We start from the raw sequence: 18,324 nt of genomic DNA on the forward strand, positions 1-18,324 counted from the left end.
TGTATCACATAGCTATGCACCTGGAGTCCTCCTCAGTCCCTGCACTGTATCACATAGCTAGGCACCTGTAGTCCTCAGTCCCTGCATCACATAGCTATGCACCTGGAGTTCTCAGTCCCTGTATCACATAGCTATGCACCTGGAGTTCTCAGTCCCTGTACTGTATCACATATCTAGGCACCTGGAGTTCTCAGTCCCTGCATCACATAGCTATGCACCTGGAGTCCTCAGTCCCTGTATCACATAGCTATGCACCTGGAGTCCTCAGTCCCTGCATCACATAGCTATGCACCTGGAGTCCTAAGTCTCTGTATCACATAGCTAGGCACCTGGAGTCCTCAGTCCCTGCATCACATAGCTAGGCACCTGGAGTCCTCAGTCCCTGCACTGTATCACATAGCTAGGCACCTGGAGTTCTCAGTCCCTGTACTGTATCACATAGCTAGGCACCTGGAGTCCTCAGTCCCTGTATCACATAGCTAGGCACCTGGAGTCCTCAGTCCCTGTATCACATAGCTAGGCACCTGGAGTCCTCAGTCCCTGCATCACATAGCTATGCACCTGGAGTCCTCAGTCCCTGCATCACATAGCTAGGCACCTGGAGTCCTCAGTCCCTGCATCACATAGCTATGCACCTGGAGTCCTCAGTCCCTGCATCACATAGCTAGGCACCTGGAGTCCTCAGTCCCTGCATCACATAGCTAGGCACCTGGAGTCCTGAGTCCTCAGTCCCTGCATCACATAGCTATGCACCTGGAGTCCTCAGTCCCTGTATCACATAGCTATGCACCTGGAGTCCTCAGTCCCTGCATCACATAGCTATGCACCTGGAGTCCTCAGTCCCTGTATCACATAGCTATGCACCTGGAGTCCTCAGTCCCTGTATCACATAGCTATGCACCTGGAGTCCTCAGTCCCTGCATCACATAGCTATGCACCTGGAGTCCTCAGTCCCTGTATCACATAGCTATGCACCTGGAGTCCTCAGTCCCTGCATCACATAGCTAGGCACCTGGAGTCCTCCTCAGTCCCTGCACTGTATCACATAGCTAGGCACCTGGAGTCCTCAGTCCCTGCACTGTATCACATAGCTAGGCACCTGGAGTCCTCAGTCCCTGTATCACATAGCTATGCACCTGGAGTCCTCAGTCCCTGCATCACATAGCTATGCACCTGGAGTCCTCAGTCCCTGTATCACATAGCTATGCACCTGGAGTCCTCAGTCCCTGTATCACATAGCTATGCACCTGGAGTCCTCAGTCCCTGCATCACATAGCTATGCACCTGGAGTCCTCAGTCCCTGTATCACATAGCTATGCACCTGGAGTCCTCAGTCCCTGCATCACATAGCTAGGCACCTGGAGTCCTCCTCAGTCCCTGCACTGTATCACATAGCTAGGCACCTGGAGTCCTCAGTCCCTGCACTGTATCACATAGCTATGCACCTGGAGTCCTCAGTCCCTGTATCACATAGCTATGCACCTGGAGTCCTCAGTCCCTGCATCACATAGCTATGCACCTGGAGTCCTCAGTCCCTGTATCACATAGCTATGCACCTGGAGTCCTCAGTCCCTGTATCACATAGCTATGCACCTGGAGTCCTCAGTCCCTGCATCACATAGCTATGCACCTGGAGTCCTCAGTCCCTGTATCACATAGCTATGCACCTGGAGTCCTCAGTCCCTGCATCACATAGCTAGGCACCTGGAGTCCTCCTCAGTCCCTGCACTGTATCACATAGCTAGGCACCTGGAGTCCTCAGTCCCTGCACTGTATCACATAGCTAGGCACCTGGAGTCCTCAGTCCCTGTATCACATAGCTAGGCACCTGGAGTCCTCAGTCCCTGTATCACATAGCTAGGCACCTGGAGTCCTCAGTCCCTGTATCACATAGCTATGCACCTGGAGTCCTCAGTCCCTGTATCACATAGCTAGGCACCTGGAGTCCTCAGTCCCTGTATCACATAGCTATGCACCTGGAGTCCTCAGTCCCTGCATCACATAGCTATGCACCTGGAGTCCTCAGTCCCTGCATCACATAGCTAGGCACCTGGAGTCCTCCTCAGTCCCTGCACTGTATCACATAGCTAGGCACCTGGAGTCCTCAGTCCCTGCACTGTATCACATAGCTAGGCACCTGGAGTCCTCAGTCCCTGTATCACATAGCTAGGCACCTGGAGTCCTCAGTCCCTGTATCACATAGCTAGGCACCTGGAGTCCTCAGTCCCTGTATCACATAGCTAGGCACCCTGAGCCCCACCAGTCTATCCAGAGCATTTTAAATGAATTTATAATAAAGAATTGGTTATTTTATGAGAGCCGGAGACTTTCCTCTTTCTCCAGAGCATTGCGTAACATTGCACCAAGGGTCCTTGCATAGCATGACATAACAATGTAGCCAGTGCGGCTTTCATCCTGCAGAGCCCCGGAATAGGGCTCCATCTCCAGCAATCCTCCTCTCTGCATCTGAGGAGGAAACCCAGGTAACCGGCACACTAAGATTAGCCCCTCCCACAAAAGCCGCTGGTCACATGGGCATGACGTCACCGGACGCCGTTTGCCCGACTAGGAAATGCTCTTGTACTTCCGGGTTATGGCTTCTGTGTGACTGGGGTGAGTGAGGACTGAATGACGCAGGATACATGAGCACGCAGCATGGGGACAGCTGCAACTTCCAAAATGGTGGCCTCATGCATGCTGGGAGTTGTAGTTGGACACCAGTTGCAGACTCACCACTCCCTGACGCGGAGATGGTAGTTATGTGCAAAGTGGCCTCACAGCTGGCGGGAATGTCTGCACCTGTCCTGTCCATCTCATTCTCAGCTGTGTCAGCAACAATTGCTAGCAGTGATGTTGTCAATGCAGATTTGCTACAGAGCTGCTAGATGTGATGGGTGATAGATGCCTGGGAATCCGTGTAACCTGCCCTCCAGAAGCTAGATGGCTTTGTGGGGGCAGGGCTGGTTTCTGCCAGGCACATTATACCAATGTGTGTGATGCTTGTATGTCATTTCAGTGTAGCATGTGCCAGGCATGTGGAAATTCAGCCCCTCACCCACTTTTGAAGGTTACATATGAGCCTTCTAATAGGTACCTGTAGCTGCAGAGTTCCTGATCCTGGCGCTGTTCTTCTTTTCCTACAGTTTTTCTGTATTTTGTTGAAAAGTGAATATGCAAATGTGCCCTTTGATGCAGTGGGACCATTCCTCAGCCCCTCATCAATATATGCCTAATGCTAAGTTTACACAGAGCGATAATTGGCCCGATGGCATGATTAACGATTTCAAAGTAACAATTTATTTTTTTTTATAACGATCAGCGTTTAGACGGTACGATATATCGTACAGAAAAATCGTTTTGCTATCGCGCGCCCGCAGCCCGGCCCGCCCCAACTGATCACATGACACAGATCTGGGAGAGGACCGTGCGTAGCAGAGCCTTCTCCCAGCATGCTTTCCCAATTGGTACGGGTCTAAAGATATGGATCGATCAAAAATTTTGACATGTTTCTATGACATGTCAAAAGTTTTTATGGTGACAGTGACACTTTAAGCTTCCGAGGAAAAATGCAGTGTTTTTTTAACTTTGTAAGACATGAATATGTTAGCTGCCATCCAGGTTCCAAACGGCTGATTAGGGCAAGGAGGCACATGGTACAATTCATACATCTGTCTGTGCTTCCATACTGTACAAAAATGCCCTCAGCACTTCAGGGTTAATGGAAACACCTCTTTAAACTAGAAAATAAAAACATTTTTCTACCTTATGGAAACACAGATGAATAAAAATGAAAACTACCACATATCTCCTTATCTTAACAGATTTTTAACAGTGTCAGTAGCTTGGAACCTGAATTGCAATTGACAAATTCCCTTTAAAGTGTAGCTGTCACTTTTAGGGTATGTTCATACTGAGGAATACGTGCAAAATTTCTGTTGGATTCTGCACTAAAATCTGTCCAAAATTCCGCCCCTAAAAAATTAACATTGTGAATGTACATTGGCTTTAGTGGGCTTTTCACTTGTTTGTTTACACTGTGGAATTTCCACGCTGAAAATTCCTTTACGGATTCCACCGACTGGAGCATTGACAAGTCAATTCTTTGGGCGGATTCCGCTTGAGGAATCTTATAGAAGTCACTAGGCTTGAAATTCTGCTTGAATTCCGCTTTAATTCTTCCAAAGATGAATAGCAGAAAACTTTCCTCTTGAATTCCTCAGTGTGAACATACCCTCAATGAGCAGTATGACCCCACAACATGTCAAAATTTTTTTAAAGCAATAGTGCCCATTTGATTTTCAGTGTACCAGTTTCAGGACCAGTCAGAATTATTATTATTTTTTTCTGTTTATAAAAATTTACTAAGTTCCGTAACTTTATAATACGGTATACTATATTAAGAATTTGTTAAAGAGGTTGTTTCACAAATGTGCTGTTACTAAGTAAGGTAACTTACATCCCTGAAGAGTTCTTCTGCCACAAAGGATCTGATCACTTCCTGATTTCCTCTCTGAACTGTGGCTGTGCTGTTGCCAACAGGGCACACAATATCCCACCATTATCCTTGTACGTTAGCCTGCTTTACCTTCAGTGGGCACTGATACTTCAAAAAATGACATGTTGTAGACATAAGTCCAACAGCGTCGCTTGGTGGTTACAAAGACAGACATTTATTAGAAAAGGTTCTTTGTGTACCAAACCTTTAGTTGTGTGCACAGAGCAAAGCTGCACAATTTCCCCTCTTATTCTGTCAGTCAGCGAGGTCTAAGTGTCTATACGACTTGTCAAAACTATTTTTTAAGTGACAGGTACAGTTTAAGACCAGCATGTGAGATGCTAATCTTAATAAATGCCCCATCTTTTCCTGTCCATTTTTAAAATCTCTGCTTGGGGTCAGACAATGGAAACATTCTTATTTGATGTACTGATGCAGTGAGTGTTTCCATTCACTGACGGTGCACATCTAATAAATATTATAGCTTCCTTTCACAGCTGTACTCATTGTTTTGTAGGATCCCATTGTGTAACTGGTGCGACCAGTATGGGGTGATGCAAAGAAGTCTTTGAAATCAAAGTTCCTTCAGGCAGAGCAAATGCAGAGCTCTGTGTGGTCCCAGATCAGGTCCATATTGCCTCCAAGTCTTAAGGATTTCGCTCTGGAGCTGGGCCCAGAGGTTGATGGAGCCATCACTGTATGTATGAAGGAGGCGGCAGCCTGTATCTATACATGTGACCTAAAGCGATGTGGGCAGCTTGGGGAGCTGATTATGGACTACAGCTGGGAAAAGCTGAATGGCTGTAACTGGAGGGATGTGTCCCGGGATTGGAGGACTGTATATTCTTTTGGCTGCTTGTTTAAGGTGGTCAGTGGTTGCGGGGGACTTGTTATCAACAAGGAGGAGGTTCTGCGAGTGTGTGACATGTCATTGCTCCTTGGAGCTGAGATTTTAAGCAATGTGATAAGTAGAATAGTCCAGATTTTGAATGTTCCCCTTTCCAAGGATTCTGTGGAGCCCCGAGAGTGTACAACAGGTAAGTTATCCATGGCTAATGTGGAATGAATGAGCTCATGCTGGTGAAGAATCCCAGAAATGTACCACTACTTACTATAAGTGGGAACCTGCAATCTTAGAACTAATGTTATATATCTGTTGATTTAGGGAAGCCTCAATAGCGAATTTAAAGTGTCACTGTTGTTATAACTTTTAACATTTAAATCAACAGTAGATGTGAAATAAAGCAAGTTTGCAATTTACAAAAATATTTTTTTTTTCTTATCATGCTTTAAAACAAAGCTATATTTGTAATCATATTCAGTCTCCTGAAGGCAGCTTTTTGGACCTGTGCTGGTTGAATAAGAAAAGATTTTTTCTTTCAGCCAGCTCAAGGCTAAAAAGCTGTCTCCTGAGACTGGACCTGGATAAAAGTAAGTATAGATTTGTTTTAAGGGCAGCGGAATCACGGAACAACGGATCACGGCGGAAATCTCGCTGCGAGTTTTGAAGCAAGATCCATTGCAGTCCAAGGTCCTGTCAGTTCCTATGTGAATACATCCTTGCAGCACATCTTTCAGACTGCTGCGAGTATGTAAATCACCCGCCCCCCACATGCCGTCTACACATACATCACCCGTCCTCAATCCGGCTTTCTGCATGGGGTCCGGGCTTCCTGCTCTCCTGCCCAGTCAATCACTGTGTTGCCTAGCCTCAGGCCACTGACAAGAACTGACAGGACCTTGGATCGTAGCAGATCTAGCTGCAAAACTCACATTGAGATTTCCGCTGTGATCCATTGTATGTGAAGCTGCCTTAAAGCATGAAAACGAAGAAAAAAAAATTATTTAAATTGCAAACATGCTTTATTTTATATCTCCTGCTGATTTAGGGTCCTATTATACAAAGCGATTTTTAGGGTGCCTTTACATAGAGGGATTCATCTGACAAATTTTTTAAGACAAAGCCAGGAATGGCTTTGACGAGAGGAGAAATCTCAGTCTTTCCTTTATAACCTGTTCTCTGTTTATAGTCTGTTTTTGGCTTTGGCTTCAAAAATCTGTCAGATAAATCTCTCTGTGTAAAGGCACCCTAAGTTTCCACTGATTAACAATTGCAAACAAGAGCCAGAACAATTTTTTATTTATTTACGATTGCAGTTACGATAGTTTGTACAATCTAGTTTACGAACGTTCATAGTTACAGTTACGAACGAACAATGTGTACATACACCAAAAGATTTGCTAATGATTAACAATGATTTTATGGTTAGTTCAATAGATGGGATCCATGACAACAAATTTTCATTTGATGGTTGCCTGCAAAATGATTGCTTAGATTTAAATGATATAATGATTTTTCGCATGATAATCTTTACGTGTAATAGGGCCCTTGATAGTTATAACAAGTGACACTTTAACCAACCTTCATGTCTCTGCATAACTAACATAGCGTTCGATAAAGACGGCCACACACAATTGTAACCACACTGGCAGCTGTAAACAGTCCACAATGTTCTTGTAAGTGGTCTTTTCTTTGGCTGTGCAGTAGGAATATCCCTTTAAGTAACTGATTTTTGAATTCTATAGTAGTATGTCAGATCTAGTGCATAGATGGAGCAGGCAGAGATGTTAGTTGCTATAATCACCATGGTTGTAACTATAGCCATAATAGATGCTGTAATGTAATTCTTCTATATGGATGGAAAAACATGATGATATCTTTCTGCTGTCTATTTCTTCTTTGTAGAATATTTGCTATATTACACTACTACCTATTTCATGGAAAATAGTGTGTTATTGGAAGTAGTTGTTTTTCTGTTATTTTCTGCATTATTACAGTTCACTGTCTGCAAAGTGGAAGGGATAGGAAACTGTCCTGTCTTCAACTGTGTAGCACCCTTATGAACTATAGCTACATAGCAACAATACAAATACGATACTAGTGATTACATTGGCAATAGCCATCATTATCTTTGAAAAGGTTTTCCTGTCTCTAAATTGACCTGATTCATGACACTGCTCTACTTTAGTATTTTTCCTGTATGTATAATTTTGTCTCCTTTTCTAGTCCTGACCCACAAAACACAAAAGAGGCAGAGAGATACACAAGAGAATAAGCTGGAAGCAGAACCAGAGGCCAAGATCCTAGAGGTAGTTAGAAGATTGTAATCTTTATCTTATATGTGTAATTTGGTACTGAGCTATTATCTGTGCAATCCTTAGTAAATTATATGTCTGAAATAACCTGATGGTTGTTTATTTGCACAGAAAATACCACTATTACCGACCCTGCATATTGATCGCACAATTCCAACTGTCCGCTGCCCTTCACTGGAATACTTTAGACAAAATTACTTGATACCACAGAAGCCTGTAATACTAGAAGGGGTCATTGATCATTGGCCATGCATGAATAAATGGAGGTAAGATGATATCATGGACATCTATACTGCTATCAGCACCATGTTGCCCATACATTGCCACATCCAGTTTTGTGGTGTGGGGACAGGTTAAGTACAGTGGTTACTCGGTTTTAGATTAACTTGAATTGAATGCGTTTTGCAAGAGAAGCTCACAGTTTTTTTTAAATTGAGACTTGGTTTAAGAGCTCCATGAACTGGGTGGGACGGGAGTGGGAGATGGGCATGGTCTGCATAGATTGGTCTACAGCACTGTACTCCAACACAGGCAGTCTCCCTTACCTTCCAAATCATAGTAGATCCACTTTAGGCTGGGGCTTGTATCAGGGGACAGGACTGTGGAGGTAATCTCTTCATAGCTGTAACCCCTCTCTTCCCGGCCAGAGAGTACTGCATTTATGTGCCCACATATACCCTGCTCATTCCTCCATGCTCCCTGCAGTCTGTCAGTCCTTGTGTTTCTCACCCTCTCTATTCCTTCTATAAATGTGCCTGCACTTACATTCAGATATACACACTGCTGCTATAATGTGGCTGCACTCACACTCAGCTATACTCACTGCTGCTATAATCTGCCTGCACTTACACTCAGACATTCACACTGCTGTATAGAAAGGTTTCTGTCACTGTCCTCAGCTGCACAGCTGTGATTCTCACTTCCTGATTGGTCCATGCTAAACACACGCCAATTCACCACTGCTGTCATGTGACCACACAGACCTCTGACAGCAGTCCTGCTTCTCTATTTTAGCCTGTTGTACTACACTACTGCATTATGGGGATCGGCAGTTCCATCCTGTATCTACAAATTGCTGCTGTTTGTCAGGTTTATGCCCTTACTATACAATTTACTCCACATGCTGATTGCTATACTGTACAGTAACTTATAATATAACATATTCAGTTGTTTGTAAATGTTTGGATCATTAGTTTTACATGTTATTCAGAAAAAAAAAATGATTTTTGGGGTGTGGAACCAATTGTCTTTGGTTTAAGAGTGGATTTGGATTGCAAGCATCCAAAGTACCACTGTATATTGGTGCCTACATACTATTTGTATGGGAACTAAGCCTGTGAGTTCTGTTCCTTCCTGTAACTCGTAGGTAGACCACAGCGGGCTGATGGACCAAGGGGATCTCGGCTTGATATGGGCGCAGGTGTTTACAAAGCCACAGTGGGGCAGTGGTTAATCCGTAGGTTAAAATTAATTGGCACAACACGTTTCGGCTACCAAATCAAAGGTAGCCTTTCTCAAGTTTCTCAATACTTTCACAAATAGACTCTTTAAATAACATAGGGTATTACATAATCTTAGGTAACTAAGTTTCATACAATATATGATTTTCTTGTATGGTTTTACTGTGTTTTATGTATTTTTGATTCATCAACACCAATATCGGCTCCCTCCATGTGCCATGATCCAATGACGGTTCCCTCCTTGACCCGGAAGCTACCTAAGATTATCTAATACCCTATGTTATTTAAAGAGTCTGTTTGTGAGAGTATTGTTTAACTTGAGAAAGGCTACCTTTGATTTGGTAGCCGAAACGCGTTGTGCTAATAAATTTTAACCTACGGATTAACCACTGCCCCACTGTGGCTTTGTAAACACGTGCGCCCATATCAAGCCAAGATCCCCTTGGTCCATCAGCCCGCTGTGGTCTACCTACAAATTAGAGAAATTGTACGTCTTCCTTGACGTGCTTTGGCAGGAGCTGCGGTGTTATATTCTACTTTATATGTTACATAGAGTTGTCCCTATAATTGTTGCACAACTCCACCAGGTGAGTGCGACTAATCCCTTTCCCCTTGCAAGGATATCTCCTTCCTTTGACCTATTACACCAGGAGGTGCCCCCGCCTTTTCTTCTCTTTTGTTTTCTGTTCCTTCCTGCTCACACAGGTTGATAAGCTACAGCTCCAATAGTCTGGGGCAGGCCCTATTCATATGAATGGAAAAGGTTTCTAGATATTCCCCGAGACCTGTGCAGAGGTTATTCTACAGGGAGGGAGAGACTGATCTTTAGCTATTGTTAACATCCTGTCTTATCTATCTGCTGTTGTTACCTTTCACTGTAGTCCTGTCTGTGAGTATAATGGGGACAATGCTGGCAAATGATCTGTACAAAACACAAAGTCTCATCTACGTTATATAGATTATACAAGTTATAAATATTATACAGTTATACATTTTTTTCTGTTTAAAAATCTCAAATCTTCCATTACTTATGAGCTGCTGAATGACTTGCAGTTAGTATAGTCTTTTTAGTTTGACACAGTGCTATCTGCTGCCACCTCTGTCCCTGACAAGAGCAGGAAAGGTTTTCTGTGGGGATTTGCTACTGTTGGGGACAATTCCTGTCAGCGACAGAGGTGGCAGCAGAGAGCACTGTGTCAGGCTAGATACCTTTAAAGCGAATGTACCATCAGGTACATTCGCTTTAAAGGACAACTCCGGCGGGACCCCCCCCCCCCAAAAAAAAAAAAAACACAGACACACACAGACACCATACTCACCATCCCTCCGGTGACGATCGCCACTCCATTCGCCCGCCGTCCAGCGATGTCTCTTGCTTCCGGGTCCTGGGGATGGAAAAGGCTGCCAGTGCGCTTGCGCACCGGCAGCCTTTTCATTGGCTGGAGCGCATCACATGGCTTCCAGCAAGCTCAAGTCGGAAAGTGGGGGAAGGGGGCCAGACCGGGCATTTAACCACATTACAAAGTTATATAGCTTTGTAATGTGTGTTAAATAAGCCAAAAAAAATTTTCATGGTAGTTGTCCTTTGACATGACCCACGGACAGATCAGCGCTGGCAAGCTCCATTGATTCTAACAGAGCCGCGTCATAGAGGGGCGGGGGATTCCTCCCACTGAGGGCGGCCCGGCCTGCCTCCAGTGCTTCAGCCCCGGACCGTGGCATCGGCTTCCCTGCACCGGCGCTGATCTATCCATGGATCATGTTAAAGCGAATGTACCTAATGGTACATTCGCTTTAAGCCTGTTTAAAATCCATGTCTGTAGATGTGACATAAGCAGTGGTAAAGTGTGAATGAAATAATATGGTAGACTACAAAAGCAGACATATGGCTCCTTATTATTGTGTTTTTATCCAAACAGTGTGGAGTATCTAAAGAAGGTGGCAGGTTGTCGTACTGTACCTGTAGAGCTGGGATCCAGATACACAGATGCTGAGTGGTCTCAGACTCTAATGACTGTAAATGAATTTATCACTAATTATATTCTGGACCAGGTAGGTAGCACATGCTGTTCATCGTGAATTTCCTGATTTGTTTGTAAAACAACTGCATGTATAAGTTTGCTCTAGTGTTATAAAACACCTCCGGTGATTGGGTGCTGCAGGAAAAAACAGACACTGTGGGTCTCGAACAGTTTGAGAAACCTGGGTCATTGTGATGGTGTCAAATTGTACTTTACAATTCTCCTCACAAAGTGCCATTGACATGACTTTAGATCCGGTGCCCCCCCCCCCCATCCTGTTTATTTCAGGTATTACATTGTCATTAAAGAGATTCATACAAAGGCTATGTTCACATCTGTGACAGAGGCTCCAGATTCCACCATACGTGAGATGAAAGATGGCGCTACTTGCAGTAACCATATTTGATAGGGAAAAATAAATCTGCAATTCAGCCCCTGAATGTAAAAAAGAAATGTTCCAATTCCTTAAGAGTTAGTAGAGATGTAGAAAATGGAGATGCATTGAAAAACAAAGTATGAGAAATTTCCACGACCTTCTATTATACAGACTAGTTTAGCTTCAGAAAGCAATTGTCTATATTATGAGGGAGTTATGTCCCTGCATTGCATGGCCAAATGCTTATGCTTTTTAGGAGCTTGAGGTGCATGCTCTATTACCTATATGCAAAAACCTTCAAGGCTAAGCTTCCTTTTACATGTGGCCAAGTACAGCTACTTTACGAGGAACAGTTAATCATGCGACCAAAGAGATGTGCGACCAATTACGGTCATTATACCGTCCGCAAAAAAGATCAAATGAACCGATGAGGGGGCTTGATGGCTGATTGTTGGTCCGTGTACACTCGTTGTTGATAATAATTAGCCAATGTAAAAGGGCCTTTCTCCAGGAACAAGTATTTGATCTTCACCCAGTCTGTATTAAAACTGACATGTCCTGTACTGTAATTAATTGTCTCATTTGTTGCTTTATCTGTTCTCATAAGCCAGCTCGCAGGGGATATCTCGCTCAGCATCAGCTGTTTGAACAGGTAATCGAGTGTAATTGTTTTTAATGTGGTAGAATAGGACATTTCTAGGACCGCTATGACTGCTGTGAATGATACTGCAAAATTTTCTCTAGAGGTACATTTATACGCCAGCAAGATGGTAGGTGTTCCCAACTGGGTAGGATGAGAGATTTTGTGCTAAAGCTAACTGTAGTCTGTGATTGTGGTTTAATTCATAACCTTAAGGAAATTCTTCAGTAGAAATTAAATATTTAGAGAATAGGTATCTAAAGACGTTTACCTTATTTTTCTTTATATGGGTATTTTCAATTAGGGAATGTCTAGTTTATTAAAATAAAGTGGTCCCTCAACTTACAGTCGCCTCAGGTTACAATATTTTGAGCATACAATGGTTCTTTCTAGACCATCGTAATTTGACTCAACATACAATGCTACAGACAAGATCTGCAGCACATGTGAATAGCTAAATTTCCCTTTTTTCCAAGACAACTACCTTGCTTACAAGGTTTTTTATGCCTAGCCTAATTTGACTTTATGGGGTGATTATTCTCATGCCCTCAGGTCACCAGCATCAGGATTTGTGTTCCAATCTCTAATCTTATACCCAAGAAGGATGGTTCAGCTTGCCCTATATTGGAAACGAGGCATCTCAACAACTTTGTCTTCCTCTGGCATTTACACATGGGGTCTCTCAGGTCTGTGACCTCCTCTATGGAGTAGAGTAGACATCACAGAAACGTACTTGCACATCCCAATCAACCCTTCCCATCAGTGATGCACTCCCGTATTTTCACCAAGGGATGATTCTATTAAAGATTTTAGTAAAGTTTCTGTCAAGGCAGGAGAATCTGGTCAGCCTTAGGGTCCTATTCCATGGCCAGAGGAGGGCCCGATCAACGATGTAAACGAGCGGCGATCTGCTAGATCGCCGCTCGTTTACTGGGCCTATTCCACGGCCCGAAGATCGTTGAGCGATGCCGATGTTACCGATGTCCTTGCAGCAGCATACATTACCTGCAGGTCTTCTCGGCGCTGTCTTTATCACAGGGTCCCGCGCGCTCTATCTTCTGAATGGCCGGTCAGCTGACCGGCCAAACTCAGCCAATCACAGGCCGCGTCGGTCTCGGCCTGTGATTGGCTGTGCGCTCTGTCAGCTGACCGGCTATTCTGAAGATAGAGCGCGCGGGACCCTGGGATGAAGACAGCGCCGAGAATACCTGACAGGTAATGTATGATGCTGCAGCCTGTCAAATCGTCGGTCGCCCGCTGCGCACCGCTATTCAACCATAGCGATGCGCGGTGGGGGAACCATGATTTTAGGTCTGGCCCTAAATGAACGATCAGCCGATGACACGATCATCGGCTGATCGTTCTCTCTATTTCACCAAACGATAATCGTCCGAATCGGGCCAAATGGGGCCGATCCGGCCGATTATCGTTACTGTGGAATAGGGCCCTTAGCATTCACATTGATACTTTCTACTGTTTCAGATGGCTGATCAACTATTCCAAATCGTCTTTCATTCCTTCTCAGATACCCTTCCTGGGAATGATTTTCGACACCTCTCCCTTGAAGGCCCTCCTTTCCCAGCAGAAGCTGCTTTCTTTCTTTTACAGAGTTTGCTTTTTGGGGAAAGAGAACTCCTATGCATCTGCATACGGGCCTTGGGCTCCATGGTGGTGTCCATTGAGACAATTCCCCCTGCATAATTCTCCATTCACCCAAATGACAAACCAATTCCACCTTCAATGCACAACGGGGTGTGCGGCCACAAACAAGGTCTCTACACCTTGTATCCAAATCCATACAATAATTATTTCTGGACACTCCTAACTTTTCAAATGAGTTTCTGTATTTTGCAAATATTCTGGATAAATGTATAAAAAGACTTAGTTATTTATATACATATCACTCTAGTGCATGGACTTCTTTTCTTCATGTTACTGCATTCACTTTTCTGTGTTTTTTTTGAAAGGTGAAAAATATAATGTGACAGGAGAATTTAGTTAAGATAGCAAATAGTAACTGATGTGCAAAATAAGCTTTATAGCTTTGTCTTCTTTCCTGAGAACAGATACGTGAACTGAAGGATGATATCGGAATTCCAGACTATTGCTGTCTCGGTGAAGGAGATGAAGATGATATAACTATTAATGCTTGGTTTGGTCCAGCAGGAACAGTATCTCCTCTTCATCAAGACCCACAGCAAAACTTTCTTGCACAGGTGGGTTCCATATTATTTTACTTAGTCTTTTTTTCTGTCTACTTGTCACATTTATTAGAGTTTTCATATTAATAGGGTTCAGATGTATTTGTGCCTTAGAAGACAGATGCATATTGTGAACCCTAGGGTATCAGATGTCCTTGGCTCCTGAAATGCTTCCCTACTGTGACATATTGCATATGTCCTTGGCAGGGAAAGGTCTTATACAACCCCTTTAGGAAATTGTTAGTCCAGTTTATAGTAGGACTGTCACAACTGCAATTGTTTTGAGCAGCTTAATACTTTTGTAAATATATATATATATATATATATATATATATATATATATATGTATATGCTTCAGTCTGGAGTGCACTCAAAGATCTGGTGCAAGAGTGCCAGCGACGGAGATTGGATCAAATCTCCTGTTCAATATAGCCAAGAAATCGCAGCACATCCAAGTAGTGCAAAAAAAATCTGTGTCTTTATTTCATGGTAGCAAAATCAATAGGTGCAACGTTTCTGTCTCATCTCGAGACCTTTCTCAAGCAACAAGCAAACATCTCATATCCTTTTTATACATGTGTCTGACAAATCCAATTAATCAATAAGTGAACAAAACGTGAAACAGGTACTAATAAGGTTCCATCCGGAACACAATGTGTTACAAGAGATACATCAGTATCAGCAAAACATTCCGTATTCGTGATATATACAGGGTGATCAATTGTGTATATATACAAAATTACATACAAGTGAAAAATTACTGGCGGTCACCGAGCCGGATAACCCCTGTGTAAAGGATGGAGTTCCTTGTCTCTCCCTGCAAGACAGTGTTCAGATGGTGACTGCAGTAGACGCGGTTCCTACCTGATCGACTTTGAGATGTCATCACGGTAACCTGACAGATTCCTGCCCTGGACATCCCACTACACTCTTGGACGTATCAGATTCCACAGGCTCGCGCATGCGCCACAGGAATGTTTACAAACCAACATACATGTGGACGATCCATGAGGTTTTACTTGGTTCTAATTATGCTTTTCGTTACAGAGCAGTGACTAGCGTGAGTGAACTCCACAGTAAATTTTTCACTTGTATGTAATTTTGTATATATACACAATTGATCACCCTGTGTATATCACGAATACGAAATGTTTTGCTGATACTGATGTATCTCTTGTAACACATTGTGTTCCGGATGGAACCTTATTAGTACACCTGTTTCACGTTTTGTTCACTTATTGATTAATTGGATTTGTCAGACACGTATAAAAAGGATATGAGATGTTTGCTTGTTGCTTGAGAAAGGTCTCGAGATGAGACAGAAACGTTGCACCTATTGATTTTGCTACCATGAAATAAAGACACAGATTTTTTTTTGCACTACTTGGATGTGCTGCGATTTCTTGGCTATATATATATATACATATATATAGTGGTGCCTTGGACCGTGCTTTTAATCCAAATCCACTCTTAAACCAAAGCAAATTTTCCCATAAGAAATCATAGAAATGCAGACAATTGGTTCCACACCCCAATAACATGTAAAACAAATGAAACAAACATTTAGAAACAGCAGAATATGTTATATTATAAGTTACTGTACAGAAATAGAGAGGATGGAAACACAAGGGCTGACAGAGACTGCAGAGAGCATGAAGGAATGGGCAGGGCAGATGTGGGCACATACATGCAGCACTTTCTGTCTGGGTAGAGAGGGTTTGCAGCTATGAAGAGATTACCTCCACAGTCCTGTCCCATGATGTAATCCCCAGCCTGAAGTGGATCTGCTATGATTTGGAAGGTGAGGGAAACTTCCTGGATCAGAGTACAGTGCTGTAGACCTTGCAATGCAGACCATGCCCCTCCCCCACTCGCGCTCCCACCCAATACAGGGAGCTTTTAAACCAAGTCACAATTTTGAAAAATTGTGAGCTCTTAAACCAAGTTACTCTTAAACCAAGGTACCACTGTATATTATTTTTTATTTTGTTCAGATTGTTGGCAGAAAGTACCTCCGATTATACTCTGTGAGTGAGACAGAGCATCTGTACCCTTTTGATAGCTCCCTTCTCCACAACACTAGCCAGGTAAGTGACTTGCTTCTTCACAATTATCTTAGTTACACAGTATATTACTACTCTAATAACAACCTTTTATTCATTTTAGGTAGATATTGAAAATCCTGACACAGACAAGTTTCCGGACTTTGTAAAAGCAGTTCATCAAGAGTGTATATTGTGCCCTGGGCAGATCTTATTCATCCCAGTGAAATGGTGGCATTACGTTAGGGCTCTAGATATAAGCTTTTCTGTCAGCTTTTGGTGGTCTTGACCACAGATATAGTGAATCAAGCAATTATATACAATAACCAACCTACCTACCTGTCACATTCTCTTCCTACAGTGAAACATCTTTGAGAAGACTGCTCAAAATTGCATTGAAATTTTGTCTTCTCTAAGAAAAATGCCATAATATATGGTGGACTAAAAATCTGTCACAGAACATCTGGTCTGGATAGTGGGGTGGTCTTGGAGAGGCTTTACTGTATACAACAACCATCAGCCATCATAAATAAATACAGAAGTGATATAATCATAGCAATCTATGGTGCTGAAAGTTTAAAGGGGTATTCCCCCCCAATTTTTTTTGCATTAATATGTTGCCCACCCATAGCTTTCTATCTTTCTATTATCAATTTATTATGAATTGTGCACAGTTTTGCTGTTATCTAGATGCATTCACCCCCACCAAACACACAAAATCATCAAATCTCAGTCGAACCCGACACCACTCCCTGCTCCTGGCCCCCACCCTGCACACTCCCCAGTATGTTTAGTTTCGGTAACACTTGGGCTGGTGGCTGACCTGCGGCCCCCCATAACTCCACTCTGCTATGTCACACAATCACTCTGCTATGTCACACAATCACTCTGCTGTCACACACTCCACTCTGCTATGTCACACAATCACTCTGCTATGTCACACAATCACTCTGCTGTCACACACTCCACTCTGCTATGTCACACAATCACTCTATGTCACACACTCGGCACTGCCATGTCACACAATCACTCTGCCATGTCACACACTCCTTTCTGCTATGTCACACAATCACTCTGCTAGGTCACACAATTACTCTGCTATGTCACACACTCCGCTCTGCTGTGTCACACACTCGGCACTGCCATGTCACACAATCACTATGTCACACACTCGGCACTGCCATGTCACACAATCACTCTGCCATGTCACACACTCCTCTCTGCTATGTCACACAATTACTCTGCTATGTCACACACTCCGCTCTGCTACATCACACAATCCACTCTGCTATGCAACTTACTCTACTCTGCTACATCATGGACCAATAAGCCATAAGCATTGCATGATGGGAGATGTAGTTTTGTGGCTGGCGCCATGTTGGATATAGTCCGGCTTTTTCAAAAACTTGTAACTATGGAATGGAAGCAGCTAGAAAGACGGGAGACGGCTCAAAATTCTCAGGGGGGACTTGGTGAGTAAGACCAGCTAGGTTTGGGAGCATATTTTTTTTTAGGTCTTGGGGGGAATACCCCTTTAAGTAAGTACTACCATGTGGGGCATGGGAGGTACAATCAGAATAGGCACTGGAAAACATGGCTTTAATACACCTGACTGAATGGGTCTTCAGGCTGGATTTAGCTTACTGTAAGGATAAGGTCTGTATTATGGCCACATCTATTACCTCATAATACTTTTTGAACATACTTTTTATTCTTGGCGCACGGCCTGGCCGTTTGAGTAATCGTAGCATCTAAAGGCACTGCAATGCTGATCAGTTCTTGTGGCTACACATTGGGCTGTGTAAAAGGGCCTTAGAGGCTGGAGGTTGAGAAAGCAGGAAACCAGGTGTCAGGATTGATACTGAATTGATTCAAGCAGCTTGCAAAGTATTGTAATACATGCAGATGAAAAACATTAGTTTTATTAAAAAGC

General features: G+C 43.4%; 1 protein-coding gene across 1 annotated transcript; it reads left to right on the top strand.

Annotated features, from left to right (window-relative positions):
- The first annotated feature begins 2,530 nt into the window (after positions 1-2,530).
- Positions 2,531-18,320, top strand: KDM8 (lysine demethylase 8). The gene is made up of 9 exons (XM_069986344.1): positions 2,531-2,613; positions 5,013-5,532; positions 7,563-7,645; positions 7,763-7,917; positions 11,031-11,163; positions 12,116-12,160; positions 14,215-14,364; positions 16,344-16,436; positions 16,516-18,320. Exons 2-9 carry the CDS (start codon positions 5,094-5,096, stop codon positions 16,678-16,680), a joined length of 1,263 nt encoding a protein of 420 aa, XP_069842445.1. The 5' UTR covers positions 2,531-2,613; positions 5,013-5,093; the 3' UTR covers positions 16,681-18,320.
- Positions 18,321-18,324: the final 4 nt, after the last annotated feature.

Source organism: Dendropsophus ebraccatus, chromosome 10, assembly GCF_027789765.1.
Source record: "Dendropsophus ebraccatus isolate aDenEbr1 chromosome 10, aDenEbr1.pat, whole genome shotgun sequence".
In the NCBI taxonomy this organism is placed as follows: Eukaryota; Metazoa; Chordata; class Amphibia; order Anura; family Hylidae; genus Dendropsophus; species Dendropsophus ebraccatus.